This window comes from Sclerotinia sclerotiorum, genomic scaffold (assembly GCF_000146945.2).
Source record: "Sclerotinia sclerotiorum 1980 UF-70 scaffold_2 genomic scaffold, whole genome shotgun sequence".
NCBI lineage: Eukaryota > Fungi > Ascomycota > Leotiomycetes > Helotiales > Sclerotiniaceae > Sclerotinia > Sclerotinia sclerotiorum.
In genome coordinates this window covers 1,798,146-1,811,883 of record NW_001820834.1, presented here as the reverse complement: position 1 = coordinate 1,811,883, position 13,738 = coordinate 1,798,146, and the positions used below count along the sequence as shown (strand labels likewise).

General features: G+C 43.0%; 5 protein-coding genes across 5 annotated transcripts; 1 reads left to right on the top strand and 4 right to left on the bottom strand.

Moving 5' to 3' along the window:
- Nucleotides 1-327: 327 nt before the first annotated feature.
- Nucleotides 328-2,873, bottom strand: SS1G_01767 (NADH-ubiquinone oxidoreductase 78 kDa subunit, mitochondrial precursor; the record flags this gene model as incomplete). Its single annotated transcript, XM_001597523.1, has 5 exons — nucleotides 328-445; nucleotides 538-2,442; nucleotides 2,555-2,621; nucleotides 2,674-2,697; nucleotides 2,759-2,873. The coding sequence occupies 5 exons, from the start codon at nucleotides 2,871-2,873 to the stop codon at nucleotides 328-330; spliced, it is 2,229 nt and encodes a 742-aa protein (XP_001597573.1).
- A 2,069-nt stretch (nucleotides 2,874-4,942) lies between these two features.
- On the bottom strand, nucleotides 4,943-8,209 carry SS1G_01766 (predicted protein; the record flags this gene model as incomplete). The annotated part of the gene is made up of 2 exons (XM_001597522.1): nucleotides 4,943-8,035; nucleotides 8,171-8,209. The coding sequence occupies 2 exons, from the start codon at nucleotides 8,207-8,209 to the stop codon at nucleotides 4,943-4,945; spliced, it is 3,132 nt and encodes a 1,043-aa protein (XP_001597572.1).
- A 1,245-nt stretch (nucleotides 8,210-9,454) lies between these two features.
- Nucleotides 9,455-10,099, top strand: SS1G_01765 (hypothetical protein; the record flags this gene model as incomplete). Its single annotated transcript, XM_001597521.1, has 3 exons — nucleotides 9,455-9,484; nucleotides 9,613-9,742; nucleotides 9,846-10,099. The coding sequence occupies 3 exons, from the start codon at nucleotides 9,455-9,457 to the stop codon at nucleotides 10,097-10,099; spliced, it is 414 nt and encodes a 137-aa protein (XP_001597571.1).
- A 280-nt stretch (nucleotides 10,100-10,379) lies between these two features.
- SS1G_01764 (hypothetical protein) lies at nucleotides 10,380-11,417 on the bottom strand (the record flags this gene model as incomplete). The annotated part of the gene is made up of 4 exons (XM_001597520.1): nucleotides 10,380-10,528; nucleotides 10,615-10,874; nucleotides 10,951-11,272; nucleotides 11,402-11,417. The coding sequence occupies 4 exons, from the start codon at nucleotides 11,415-11,417 to the stop codon at nucleotides 10,380-10,382; spliced, it is 747 nt and encodes a 248-aa protein (XP_001597570.1).
- A 1,318-nt stretch (nucleotides 11,418-12,735) lies between these two features.
- On the bottom strand, nucleotides 12,736-13,035 carry SS1G_01763 (small GTP-binding protein YPTI; the record flags this gene model as incomplete). Its single annotated transcript, XM_001597519.1, has 1 exon — nucleotides 12,736-13,035. One exon carries the CDS (start codon nucleotides 13,033-13,035, stop codon nucleotides 12,736-12,738), a length of 300 nt encoding a protein of 99 aa, XP_001597569.1.
- Between the last annotated feature and the right edge of the window lie 703 nt (nucleotides 13,036-13,738).

The following is a 13,738-nucleotide window of genomic DNA, read 5'->3' as shown; positions in this document are numbered from 1 at the left end:
CACATCAGGGAGGCAATGAGGTTCGAAATTTTTCTCCGGCGATTTTGTACAGTATTTGTTAAAATGCATAGAGTGTGTGCCTTGATCCCTAGAAAAATGCGCCTCAGACTAACTAGAGTGATTGATTGATATGTTTTAGACCCATGTTACGTGCTTCACATTTCACGAATTCCTTCACATAATCTCCACACCTAGTGATATTCTAAAATTCTCTGAAATACTATTTTTTTCATTCGACTGCATACTACCCATATATACACAAACACCGTCTTTGCACGCAAGAAAACCAAGACCCTCTGCAACATTCCTCAAATACAAAAATCAAGTTCATGGCCCGTAAGCCACGCGACCACGAGGATTTTCGCTCGAGTAGCCCGGAGCCAGGAAATTAGTTTCGGGGTTACCTGTCTCTTTTGCTGCTGAACATCTGGCCATTGTTGGCGAACTGGAGTTTGAGTTAGCATTTTAATTGCTTGGGGTCGAAGGGAATCAAAGGGGAGAAGAGAATTGGGAAAAATGGATTGTAGATAAACTAACCTTCGTGAAATAACATCTGTGAAGTAAAAGTTGTCGATGACCTTCTTTAATGGCGCACCCGTTGGCTGGCTACCCTTGTTTTGGTCCACTAATTGCACCTTGCTCAATTGTTTCAAGGCGACTGGCTCAACGACGTCATAGCTTGCTAATGAAGGACTGATCTCGACCATACGATCCCGGAGAGCGGCGACATCATCATATGGCAACGGAGCACCTAAGAACTCACTAACTGCTCTGATGATCTTCCAGTCAGTTCTAGCGGCACCTGGTAATGAAGTAGCAGCACGAGTCATCTGTACACGACCTTCGGTGTTGACGTAGGTTCCTGCCTTCTCAGTATATGCGGCACCTGGAAGGACAACGTCGGCTATTTGAGCTCCACGATCACCGTGGTGACCTTGGTAGACAACGAAAGCGTCCTTAGGGATATCAGCGGCATTGAATTCATCGGCACCGAGTAACCAAATGAATTTGGGTTTTGTCTCAGCAACTGCTTGAGAAGGTGTGGTGAAACCAACTTCGAAAGCACCCGCTCTTGAGGCAGCACGTTGAAGAACGTTGTATCCATTCCACTCCTCGGTCAAGAAGTTCGAGGCATGCTTCTCAACGAAAGTACCGACCGTCTCGTACATAGCCTTGGCATCAGCGTGATCAGTGACACCTGAACCGACAATAATCATTGGTCTCTTCGCATCTGCAAGCTTCTTACCGAAGGGACCAGCGAGAGTGTCCTTCAAAGAGGCCGCATCAGTACCGAGGTGCTCGAATTCGAAAGTTGAATCCCATGTTTCACCTACAACACCAATCTCAAGATCGGAGCGCAACCATTGTTTGCGGATACGAGCATTAAGACCAGCAGCTTCATGTCGGGTGTTGCTTCCAACAATCAGAATAACATCAGCCTCCTCTACACCCCAAATTTTGGAGTTGAATAAGTAATTCGAACGAACATCAATTCCGTGAGGCATTGGGGCATTTCCAGAGGGTTGATCAAGAGCTAAGTTCTCGGAGCCGAGCTTGTTAGCAAGATCCTTCATAGCAACCATGGACTCAGTCTCGATAAGTTCTCCAGCAATAGCCTTAAATTCGTTGCCCTTTGGAGCGAAATCCTTGTATGCGGCACCAATCTCTACCAAAGCCTGCTCCCAACTGACTGGAAGGAATTTTCCATCCTTTTTAATCAATGGCGTAGTAAGTCTTTGAGTCTTCAATCCGTCACAAGCAAATCGAGTCTTATCGTTAATCCATTCTTCGTTGACATCATCGTTTAACCTAGGGAGAATTCTCATAACCTCGAGGCCTCTTGAGTCGACTCGAATATTTGATCCTAAACCGTCCAAAACATCAATAGATTCGGAGTGTTTCAATTCCCAAGGTCTGGCTCTGAATGCATATGGTTTTGATGTGAGAGCTCCAACAGGGCACAAATCTATAATATTTCCAGACATCTCGGAATCCAGGTTCTGTTCCAGGTATGTTCCAATTTGTAAATCATTTCCTCGTCCAGTAGATCCAAGTTCCGGTGCACCAGCAATATCATTTGCGAATCGAATACATCTTGTGCACTGAATACATCTGTTCATCGAAGTTTTAATGAGGGGTCCGATATTTTTGTCCTCAACGGCACGCTTGCCACCAACCTCGTGGAATCGACCACGATCGGCTCCATATCTCATAGATTGATCTTGTAAATCACACTCTCCTCCTTGGTCGCAAATAGGACAATCTAACGGGTGGTTGGCCAATAAAAATTCCATAACTCCTTCTCTGGCTTTATGTGTGAGGGGCGAATTGGTCTTGACAACCATACCGGGCTGGACCGGCCATGCACATGATGCAACTGGTTTTGGTGCTTTCTCAACTTCAACTAGACACATACGACAATTTCCAGCAATCATAAGTTTCCTGTGGTAAATATTCGTATCAGTGGGGTTCGGTAGTGTGCGCATCGTGTCGACTTACTCATGATAGCAATATCTACCAAAGTGTTAGCAGAGAACCCTAACCTATAAATGACCCATTGAATACTTGCCTTGGAACTGTCACTCCCGCCTTCTCACATGCCTGAATTAACGCAGAACCAGCTGTGGCGTGTCAACAACTTTTCTATCTTAATTGTAATCTATCCCATCATACCTTCTATCGAAACTTGTTTGCCATCTAGCATAGAGAAATTAGCCAAATCTCCTATAACATGCTTCGCAGATCCAATGCGCCTTACCAACAGTAAGAGTAACCTCTGCCTGTCTTCTATTTGTAGTTGCGAATGTTCTTGCAACACGGAAGCTCTGTCTACTGCCTCGCAAAGCGGATCTCGATAACGTTGACCTCAACATTGTGTTCTATAAGATCTGGGTATGAAAAATAAGAAAGAAAGAAACTCAGCAGTACAAAAGAGGTGGTGAGGGGAAACCCTTCAATTGAATACCTAATTATCTACTCTTTACCCCAAATCATTTGAAGCTCTCGTCGTTCGGATGTAACTTCTTAGCGTAACAATGGAATTTACTAATCCCGTTCCCCGTTATCATGATTGGATATTTGGTTAACCCATGCTGACTCATCTGCCACCCTATAAAGTTCTTCACTTTGCCAAATTTTCTAAATCTTTTCTTTTTCTTTTCTTCATTTAAATTGTAATGGACACTTTTATTGTGGGTGTACTTGTGTGAAGCAATTCACAATCAATCGAGTCCTCCTCTATCTTGTGTTCTAGAGGAACATATTTGAGCGCTGGAATGGATGCAAATGAAATCTTTTCTTACAAAAAAGCTTTATGAATGCGCAACTTACCGCCGGCTGCTACATACGACTTACGTATCATATATTTTTGTGTCTATTGATGGTTTCAAAGGGCATCATGTCAAGTTAGAAGGACTGAGAGAAGCCATCAAAAATTAGTAATTGTTATAAATTTCATATTGCCTTTGAGTCAAATTTACATTTCACGTGAACTTCAATTTGCTCACATCCTGTTGATGTGATTTCTTGTAATCTTATTTGTTTGACAGAGTGCTAGAGTACTAGTCACCTCTATGCCAGAATTGTTGCCCACACTATATCAACAACAAGCTGCAAAATTCTTGTTCATCTACCAAGAAACCGTTCCTTGTGATTGTGTTGATTCCCACAGCGATAGAGTACTGGTCATTTGTGCCCCATGAGCGGACCATGTCCATAAAGCAGTCCTTGCTTCGAACCGTTTCTGGCACGTTCATCCCAGTAACTTGGACGTACGCATATCTTCCGACTCCCACACTCTGCACCTGCTTTGATAGTACGGTGTCGTCTTGATCATGTCCATCGTTGGATGAATGTTAGAAATATGGCCCCAATCATAAGTCTACATTCCAAGTTTCAAACAAAACACCCAAGACTTGCAACAGAGTATCCCAATATTCCCGACATCTAACCATTGCCTAAAATACCAACTTATAATAACAGATAAGTCTCTAGATTAGATCTCCTCACCTATCCCATCAAAGTCAAAATAAAAGATCCCACCTTCCAATACATCATACCTACCTACCTACCTACCTACCTACCTACCTCCCTACCTACAACCCAAACATTCTCCAAATTCACCCCAAACACCTTAGAACCTCCCTCCCAATAACAAAGCCAAAAGTCTACCACAGCTATAGATAAATCTTCCGAACCTCTTCTCCTCCCCCCATCATCCTCTATCAATCTAAAATTCGTTTCCCCAACTCCATCCACAGTTATCAATACCCCAATCTCCACAGCTACATTTTTTCTCCTCTTCCTTTCCACTCCTTCCTTCACTGGCAAACAATAGGTAATACTCAAACTAAATAAAACATAAAGATATATATATATATATATATCACCATAAAATCACAATAAAACAACGTTAAACCTTACAAAGAAAAAAGAACATATTAATATTGATTGATACATAAATCAATCCCTGAACAATCTAAAGCCACTGTTTAAAAGTAATCAGGTAGCTACTATAGCCAACCTTCTTGGAATGGGTGTGGAAAGAGCGAATTTCTATTGCTATTCCTATTCCTATTTACCTTTAAAATGTAAAATATTTACATACTCGACATATGTATTCTTAATTAATTACCTATATGAAGCAGACATTCCATTCCATTCAATTCACAAACCCCAATCGATCCAAACCACAGCAGATAATTCTCACGGCGTACCTATTAAAATTCACAACTCCATAGGTAATTAAACCACCCTCACCCATTTCAATTTCAACTCATCTCGTCTCGAAAAGTCACCAATATTTCAAACTCCACTCCACTCCATCCTAGATCGCTTTCGCTTTTCCTACCCAAACCAGAAAATAAACACATCTCCATCCTATTTGCAAATTACCCATTTCGTCTCTCTCTCTCTCTCTCTCTCTATCACAAATGACATAACATTAGAACAATCTCCCAACACCTGCCTGTCCCTTCAAAGATTTCTGTCCAGCCCCCTTGATTGAAAAGCTGAATTTACCAGATTGTTTATCATTATTAACAGTAGTGGGCTCTGAAGATCTGCTAATAGGATCAAGATCCATATTCGAAGATATGTCATTTAAAAATCTGTCAGCTGCCTCGGTATGTTCTGAAGGCTTGCTAGCAGCCTCGATATCCTTTCGGAAATACACCAATTTAACGTGTCCGGATTCGCCAGTCGTTATGTTGGAGCAACGGAATGTTGATCCTGAGACGAACTTTGTGACTTTAATCTCGTCGCCAATGGAGATTGATAGCGTGTTATCTGAAGAACCTCGAGGGCTCTGAGCGCTTGTTGCCGTGAAGATTTTGTCAATACAATCAAGAGGCTCGAGATCGTCCCAATTTCCATCTACAAGATGGCCACGTTCGATGTCATCCCGATATTGATCAATGTAGAAATCTCCAGCAGTTTGTCCAGTTTTCAAATTATGTCCGGTGTAAACACCATTCCCAACAAACTCCATTATTTCGATGGCATCACCAATATTAATCGTGAGAGCAGTCAAATCCGAGGTATTTTGACTGCTTGTGGCTGTGAAGATCTTTCCAATATTATCGAGCGGATCAATATCTACATAAAAGTAAGAAATATTGAATTGTCCCACCCTTTGTGTTCTGAGGTTATATCCTTCATACATGGTACCCGAGTTATGACTGACGATTTCAATATAGTCCCCATATCTGATCTCCAAATCATCAGTCTTATCACGGTGTCTTGGAACCCAGTTATGTGTTGATTTGAAGGTTTTCCCAACATGTACGGCGAGGTCTTTTTGGCGGTCATCTCCAGATTCGTCTTTAGCATAGCCCTTGGCTCCATGAGTAGTAACACCTAAATGATCCCTAGGAAGTTGAGATTTCGCTACTGTAAGCTCATTGCCAACAGTTTCTTTGATAGAACGCTCGACATCTTTACAGAAACGATCCATGTCAAATTGGCCTGTCTTTCCTGATCTCTCGTTGAACCCTACATAGTTCACTCCAGAAGCGTACTTGGTAATTTTAATCTCATCGCCAATTCTTATCTTAAGGGTAGTCACATCTCTGGCATTCTTCGGACCCGAGGTGTCTGTTGCAATGAAGGTTTTGCCAATGTATGAAGTATTGCTATCCTTGGAGATGCCTTTAGAACTGGACAACTTGCTAGTTTTCTCGATGTGGGTGCTATCTTCAATATCCTTCGCATAAAAGTTCACGTTAAAATTACCTGTCTTCTGTAATGTCGTATTGAAACCTATATATGCGCTGCCGGAGTGGAACCTTATGATCGTGACATCATCGCCACGATTTATCACTAAATCGTAAAACTGGTTGGAATATCTCGGAGCGTAAGTGCTTGATGATATGAAAGTTTTACCAATTAATTTGCTGTGCTCGATATCCTGTAAAAAGTATTTGACGTTGATTTGTCCTGCCTTATGTGAAGTCAAATTGAATGCGTTATACCCGGTTCCCATTACATGGCTAGAAACTTCGATTTCGTCGCCCGTCATTATATCCAAATTATAATGATTGCCACTTTGAGGATACCAGGTAGTTGACGATATGAAGGTTCTGCCAACTAAAGCATCGATGCTCTTCTGATCTGTAGGAGCTGTAGAAAAGATTGGCGAATGTCCGCCACCTCGCATAGTGGACGAATTGGAGGACCGTGACGACGAAGGTGGACTATGTACCGGACTCAAGTGATGGGGGCGGGGTGTGAATTTATTGGAATCTTCGGGAGCGCCTGGCGTAGTAGGATTCTGCGGCAGATCCAAAGGATCTGAAGGACGCCTTGAAGCACCAGGACTTTCTGGACCTGTCGGTGGATTCATTGGAAAAGAGATCTGTTGCAAAGAGTTTGAAGGATTCGTGTGCGGGCTTCGACTCGTGGGGTTCCAGAATGGGTCGTCAAGACGGACCTTCTTTAGAGCGCTGCCAGTATACTCCTGCGGACTTTGTACCAGCGATCTGTCCGGAGAACCCTTTTCGGCGTTGGGTGGAATTTGAATTGATAGTGTCTTCTTTAAAGGCCTGGCGCTGTTCTCGGATGGAGTCTGAATTGTGACTGACTTCTTTGAAGTGCCACCACGTATCTCCAAAGGACTTTGTATCGAAGTTGATTTTTTCAGAATACCAACTGGCGTATCCCGGGGACTTTGCATTGAAACAGACTTCCTTTTCAATATCCCTGCAACAGGTTCAGATGGGCTTGGTACAATTAATTTCAGTCGCGCATTCTTCAAGATACCTCCAACCTTGTCCGTTCCATTGCCATCGAGGATCCCTTTGTCCAACGATTCTTCGAATCTCGTCACGAAAGGCTTTACATGGTTATCATACTCCTTCACCTTACTAATCGCATCTTCAAGCAATCTCTGCAGATCCTTATTGAGCCTTTCTTCGATCTCAAAAGGTGTAATGGTATTAGCCGATGTAAAAAGTTCAGTCGGTGATGCATTTGACGAATTCATTCCCCCCATCACCAAATCTCCTTCATGATCCTTCCCACCCTGTCTATTGCTGCCGGGCTCCGGGTCACAAGAGCTCTCGAAATCCCACTCATACTCTTCACTCTCGTGTCCCTTCATTTCCTCCACTAACCTCTCCTTTCTCCTATTCAATTCCTCCCTGGGAACCGACAAAACTCCATTCTTTCTATCCTCCGCTTGCAAAAGTAACAACCATTTCGGACCTCTCAACCAGCGAAGATCTTCAAGCTCCTTTTCATTCCTTCTTTTCCACGCATCTTCTTGGATAGAAGCTGCGCGTTCTCCGTCAGTGGGACGGGAAGTGATTCCATTCCTACTACCCTCAATAGCACTCTTCTGCTTCGCGATATCATCTTTGAATTTTTCAAGCAAGTTCTCCTTTTCAATCACGTAAGCTTTGACGATATTTGCACGAACTCTATGGTGATGACGCCTCAAAATCTTGAGAAGGGCATCACGTTCAGTGGGGAGAGGGGTAGTAGGGAGTCCTGGGAATGGGACAAAGATTGATGCATCTAGAGCGGAAGTAAGAGGTACCTTGGGGTTCGTCAGTTATTATTCTTGAAAGAACTGCACATGAAGTGGAGAGATAGGATTAGGACGAAGGGAAGGAGAAAAGATAGGTGTGAAATGTAACCATCGACATCACGTGTGGACGTGAATCAAACTCACATGGCATAAACGCGTTCCCAATTCATGTGTTTGCCCCATGGTGCAACACACACTTAGGAATTAGGGAACTTTTCCAATAGCTAGCTCTGACACTTTGACCATCTGCTCCAATGTATTTTGATGGTACCAAAGAGATTTTGTGTAGCGCTAACAAGTTGTGTTCGGATTTTTACTTTTCTCGTGGTAGTTTTCAATTATGTGGATGGAAGATGAAGAAGATCGAGGGTTTGGTGAGTGGGGAACAACCGTTGGGATTCTGAATTCTGCTTGCTTACACTATCCCTGTCGCTCATGACGACAGTGGATCTTGATTTCATTGTACAGTAGGTACTGAGTATTGGGTAGTTGTAGTATATCAGGTACCTAAATATATATTGATCTCTTTATCACCTCCGAAATTAGAAGATAATAACCTTATTTACAGGTATATAGGTACCTAGCTAGGTATTTCACTTCCCCGCAAGTTCATCTCATGTTCCCTAGCAAACTACTCTATATCCGTCTCATCCATCCCAATCTCATCCCATTCTATCTCATCTCAACTGTCAACCAATCCTATAATCCTAAGTAAACGCTTCCAAATCCTCTCCATATTCTCTCTTCTACATAAAGCATTAGATCATCAAGCCATGGGTCAAAGCAACCACTACCGTCTACCTAGCTTAGGTACCTACCTACCTAGTCTAGTCATTCTCCCCACAGTCAAAGCTTCACCACTTCAAAGCTTGGAGTTTTGACCTCTTCCACTTTCCTCTCGATACAATTTCCTCCATACACTCACTCACTGGTGGTACTGTACTAATATAGCAATCAAACTCAAGAGCTCAAATGCCTACCTTGAACCCAAACTTATATCCCCAATCCCAACAACACCAATACCAAAATCAACAATAACACATAAACCCCCCAAATCATCACCATTGAATCATCGATCCAACGCCTCCCCACTTAGGTACTTCCCCTCTTTAAAACAAAGTATTTCCACCTCTATTACAGTTAACGCCGAAGCAAGATCTTAGCAATCGGAGTTTTGTGCATTGCCGCCCCACGAGCAGATGTAGATTGGAGTCATAGCTATAGATTTAGAGCATTTGATCCTATAGATGTGTGGGGAAGGATTGGGAGTTATAATTGTATATATATATATAGGTACCTACCTATGGATACCTTTTCTGTGAACTTTATTTCTTTCGCTTTTGATATAACGCTCTAAGTATCTATATCTTATCTATTTGACTACCTACTCACCACTACACAAACACGCACAAGATACGACGAATCAAAATGCCATCGGGAGGATGCTTCTGTGATGCGGTAATTATCTTCTCTTCTTCTTCTATTATCTATATGGTTATTATGTCGTATATAAAATTACAATATCTATCTATATTACACACGCTCATCCCTTCTTCCTACATGGATGCTGACCTTTGTCCCTAAAGATCCGCATAAGCTACACCGGCGAACCAGATGCTCATGTTCTATGCCATTGCAAGGATTGTCACAAGATTAGTGGCGCGACGTATAGTAACAATCTCGTGCTACCAGAGGGGCAATTCAAGCTTGAATCGGGTTCGTCTTTCCTCTTTTTCTTCTTCTCCATCCCCATTTTCCTTTTTCCCACCCTCCCCTCTCTTAACAATCACTATCCCATGTCCAACCCTAATACGCCCAGGTAAACCCAAAACCATCACCAAAACAGCCGACTCCGGCAAGAAAATCACCTCTCACTTCTGTGGTGATTGCGGTACCACTCTATACCGAACTGGCGACACTTTTGCCAACCAGGTTATTCTCAAAGCTGGTGTTCTGGACGATGAGAATTGGGCAAATGAGAATGTTCCCAAGGGCGAGTTGTATGCTGGAGGAAGGGTAAAGTGGGTTTCTGCTATCCCTGGTGCTGCCCAGATTGATAAAATGCCTTCATAAAGGAGCCTGTGAGAGGATCGATTTGGTGGATGAACGTGATAGTTATATTGGGTATAATGTGTTGGGTACAATACATCCCTATCTTACGTGTTGGAGTCATCAATTCCGTGAATTGCTTGTCGATCAATATGTGTAGAACGTCTGGGTATTGTGCTGGCTCTTCGTCGCTGCTATGAGTTGTATTTTCGATGATTGAAAGTGATGTCACCGAGAAGGTAAAACTTTCCTCACGTATTCCCTCCCGATCCTCAATCCTTCTCTTACAAGATCTTCCACTCTCCTATCTTTCTTTCGTCTCATCCACAGCAGAATGAGGCCCAATAGCGCAATATCCACCAAGCAATGCTTGATGGCAATCCATATAAACCAAGCCAGCCATTTCCTCGGAGATCTTGATTTCTTGCCCTGATACTCCCTTCCCGTGGCAATCTGCTCTCTCAGTGCTGCAATCTCAGCCGTCATTTTCACCAGCACCTGTTCCACGTTCCTCCTCCATTTTGTCTTATTATTTTTACCGTCCGTAAATTCGTCTTCGTCTCCGCCATTATATCCCACCACCCTTCTCTCAGAATCTCTCTCGGCCTCATCGTCTTGGCTCATCGGACTCAGTACTCTCATTCCACCTTCAGTTCCTGATACCGGTGGTTGATATTGCCTCGGTTGAGTCGTGTAAGATGGCACACGTCGACCATGCGAAGATCCCGTAGACGATGGACTATTGTTCTTTATCTGATCCCAAACGAATTCTAATTCTGCAACCAATTCTCTTGCATCTCTGCATTGCCAAATGTGAAATTAGCTTATTTATCATACCCGCAGACCGAGCTCCCAAGCCAAGATCCATGACTTACGCAGTAGTACTAGCATACTTATGCATAGTATCAATTAATGCTTCAATATACCTTCTCTTGGCTTCAGTCCTACTGACTCCTCTCTGTGCATCCCACGCATCCCATTTGTCTCTTTCCCTCTTTAACTCTTCCCCCTGCAATCCCCCTTCACCATCTTCCCCCTCACCTCTCGAACTCGGCCGCATCATGACACCATCCACGTCTCCCTCCATAGCCTGCTTGTATAATCCATAGAGACGCAATCGATCTGCCGGAGGGGGTCGCGATGCTCCGGTTTTGGGTATCTTCTTCACAGTGTTGAGCGCGTGGACGAATACTCGGTCTAGCATTTTAGGTTGAGTTAGAATAGAACAATCGAAACACTCGAAACACTCGAAACACTTTGCAGTATTGTTGGGCAGAATATGGTACAATAGGGCACATATGCATCGTGAATCAACAACGCACTTACCCACAGAATCCGCCATCTTATCTCGAATGCTTTCCTTTCTCTCGCATTTATCCAAATATAGAATTTCCAATCAAGATTCTTTCCTACTACACCTATTCTCGGAGGAAAATCCAAATCCTCGCAACTTCCAAGCAAATAGCTCAACAGGCAAAGAGATATTATTAAAAATAGTAGAGTTGAAGATTGTAATGAAAGGAGATGCAATAATTAAATGATTTATCATGCGCATCTTCGCGTTTGTACCTGCAATGCATGCGGTTAAACCGAGGCTCGAAGAATGGAGCGATGCAGGGATTGGCTATGCCCGGAAGTGCCGCACTAGTACCTTGAATTTCACTGCTGACCCCTGACCCTACATGTTTTCCATGTCGTGAAGTTCTCTGTAAAATGACAGAATGGTATTGGGGGAAACGCTGCTGTTCCCGACAGACGGGAAGTTGGGAGACGGCAAGTCGAGACATGTCAGTGTATGAAATGGAATTTTTTGGTGAAGGTTTTTGGGGATTTTTACGTTAGCGGTCCACACCGATATTTTGAAGGCATGTGGAAGAACCAGTAGGATGGTAACACGGTCTGTTGGCTAGTTAGACATGGATCACTAGAAAATATGTATGATGTATTTGGACACCTCATGAACTCTTTTCATACAAGTAGCTTGTGCTAATGCAAATGCAAATGGTTGATTTGTTTCATGTCTTTATGGGGACGTATTTCTTGGGTATCTTTTCCCATCCAGCTAGTAACTCCTGAGCAAACGCCAATGCCATCAACTCCATACCATATTGACAACCAATTAATCTCTCAAAGAAGTCTCATGAATGCAAGCCTTCGACTGTCTATCTGTTCGAATATATCCCTCGTCTACAATCGGGCATCATTGATATTTTCTTCCTGTTTCTCAAGCGCAATTCTTTCCTTTTGCTGTTGTGCATTGTAAATTCTCTTTTTCTCCAAGTACTTGCACATCATCTTCTTGTTCTTCAAAGCCATATCCGCAGCTTTTAAACCGGCCTCCTTCTTGCCATTTGCGGTTCCAAAACCAATTTGCTTGTCAACCTCACCCCATCCATTAAGAAAAACACCTATTGTAAATACTGGGAGTTTAGTGTTTGGGTCCTTTCGTACTGGCCTGATGTCCTTGTATGTCAATCGGCTGATTTTAGAGTTTAGGGCTTTCTGCAATTTCTCCTTGGCGTTGAGTTCCACTTCAGTTACATGATGCGTCTGAACGTCATCAACTGCTCCTCTCAGTCTCCATAATGGACTATCCAGTTTTTTTTCACTTCGCTCTTCCTGCTTGATCTCTTTTGATAATGTCATAGCCCAAAGACTCTTCAACCATTCCGATGCACGTGCCACCCCATGTTCTCGATTTGAGAGCAAAACAGCTGCGACATATGATTCGAAGATATCTCCCATAATTTTAGTTGTGTCCTGGTTCTGGTATTGTTCTGGCAGTCTGGCGCGCTTGTCGAAACCATATTTCCGAGCATAATCCGCCAAAGTGATATTTTTGACAAGTCTTTCGCGAAGTTGAGAGCACTTTCCAGGCAGTAAAGCAGGGAATGTTTGTGAAATGAGAAGCGTGGAAATGTTGTAGATATAAGCATCTCCAACCCATTCCAAGCGCTCATAGCTCAAATCTGAAATGTCACCAGAACCGTAGCCATGATGAGTAAATGCTGCCACCTCAAGGGTAGGATCAAGCACTTCTGGAAGGGGTGGGAGCTCCGTTGGGATTGAAGAAGAAGTCCACGGAGTAAGCTGAGCAGGATATATCACTTTGCCTGTATTTTGCTTGCCAAATTCTTGCGATATCGCATCAGCAATAGGATTGTTATGATCTAGCTCCGGCTGCAGTTGGTTTCTTAATGTATCCCGAAGCTCGAGGGCTCCTGAAAAAGCCGTCTTACCTATCACGGTCTCAACTTCGCCCACTCCACCTTGATCAAGGTCTTCTAATGCACTCAATAACTTCCAGGCTTTTTCATGTGACGAATAATTTACCTGCAATATGTGTGTTAGGATCATAGATGTGTTAGCGTAAATTCACTTACATTTCTTTTCTTGTGCTCCTTTCCGATACTATTTTCAAAAGGGAATGGACGTTTGGATGACATCTCTTGCTTGGATGGTTTTCGCGATTTTGCTTCTGGATCGTAGGCATGCAATATTACAATTGTCGAAATGCAAGTAACTGCTATTGCTGATATTTCTGGAATTCAAAAGCTCATTCGTTGATATTCAAGTCTTGTGAAGTAGAACCGTAAATGGTCAAAGCACGAAATTCCCAACTCTAATATAGATCTCCGGTAGTCACAACACGTGATCTTCCGG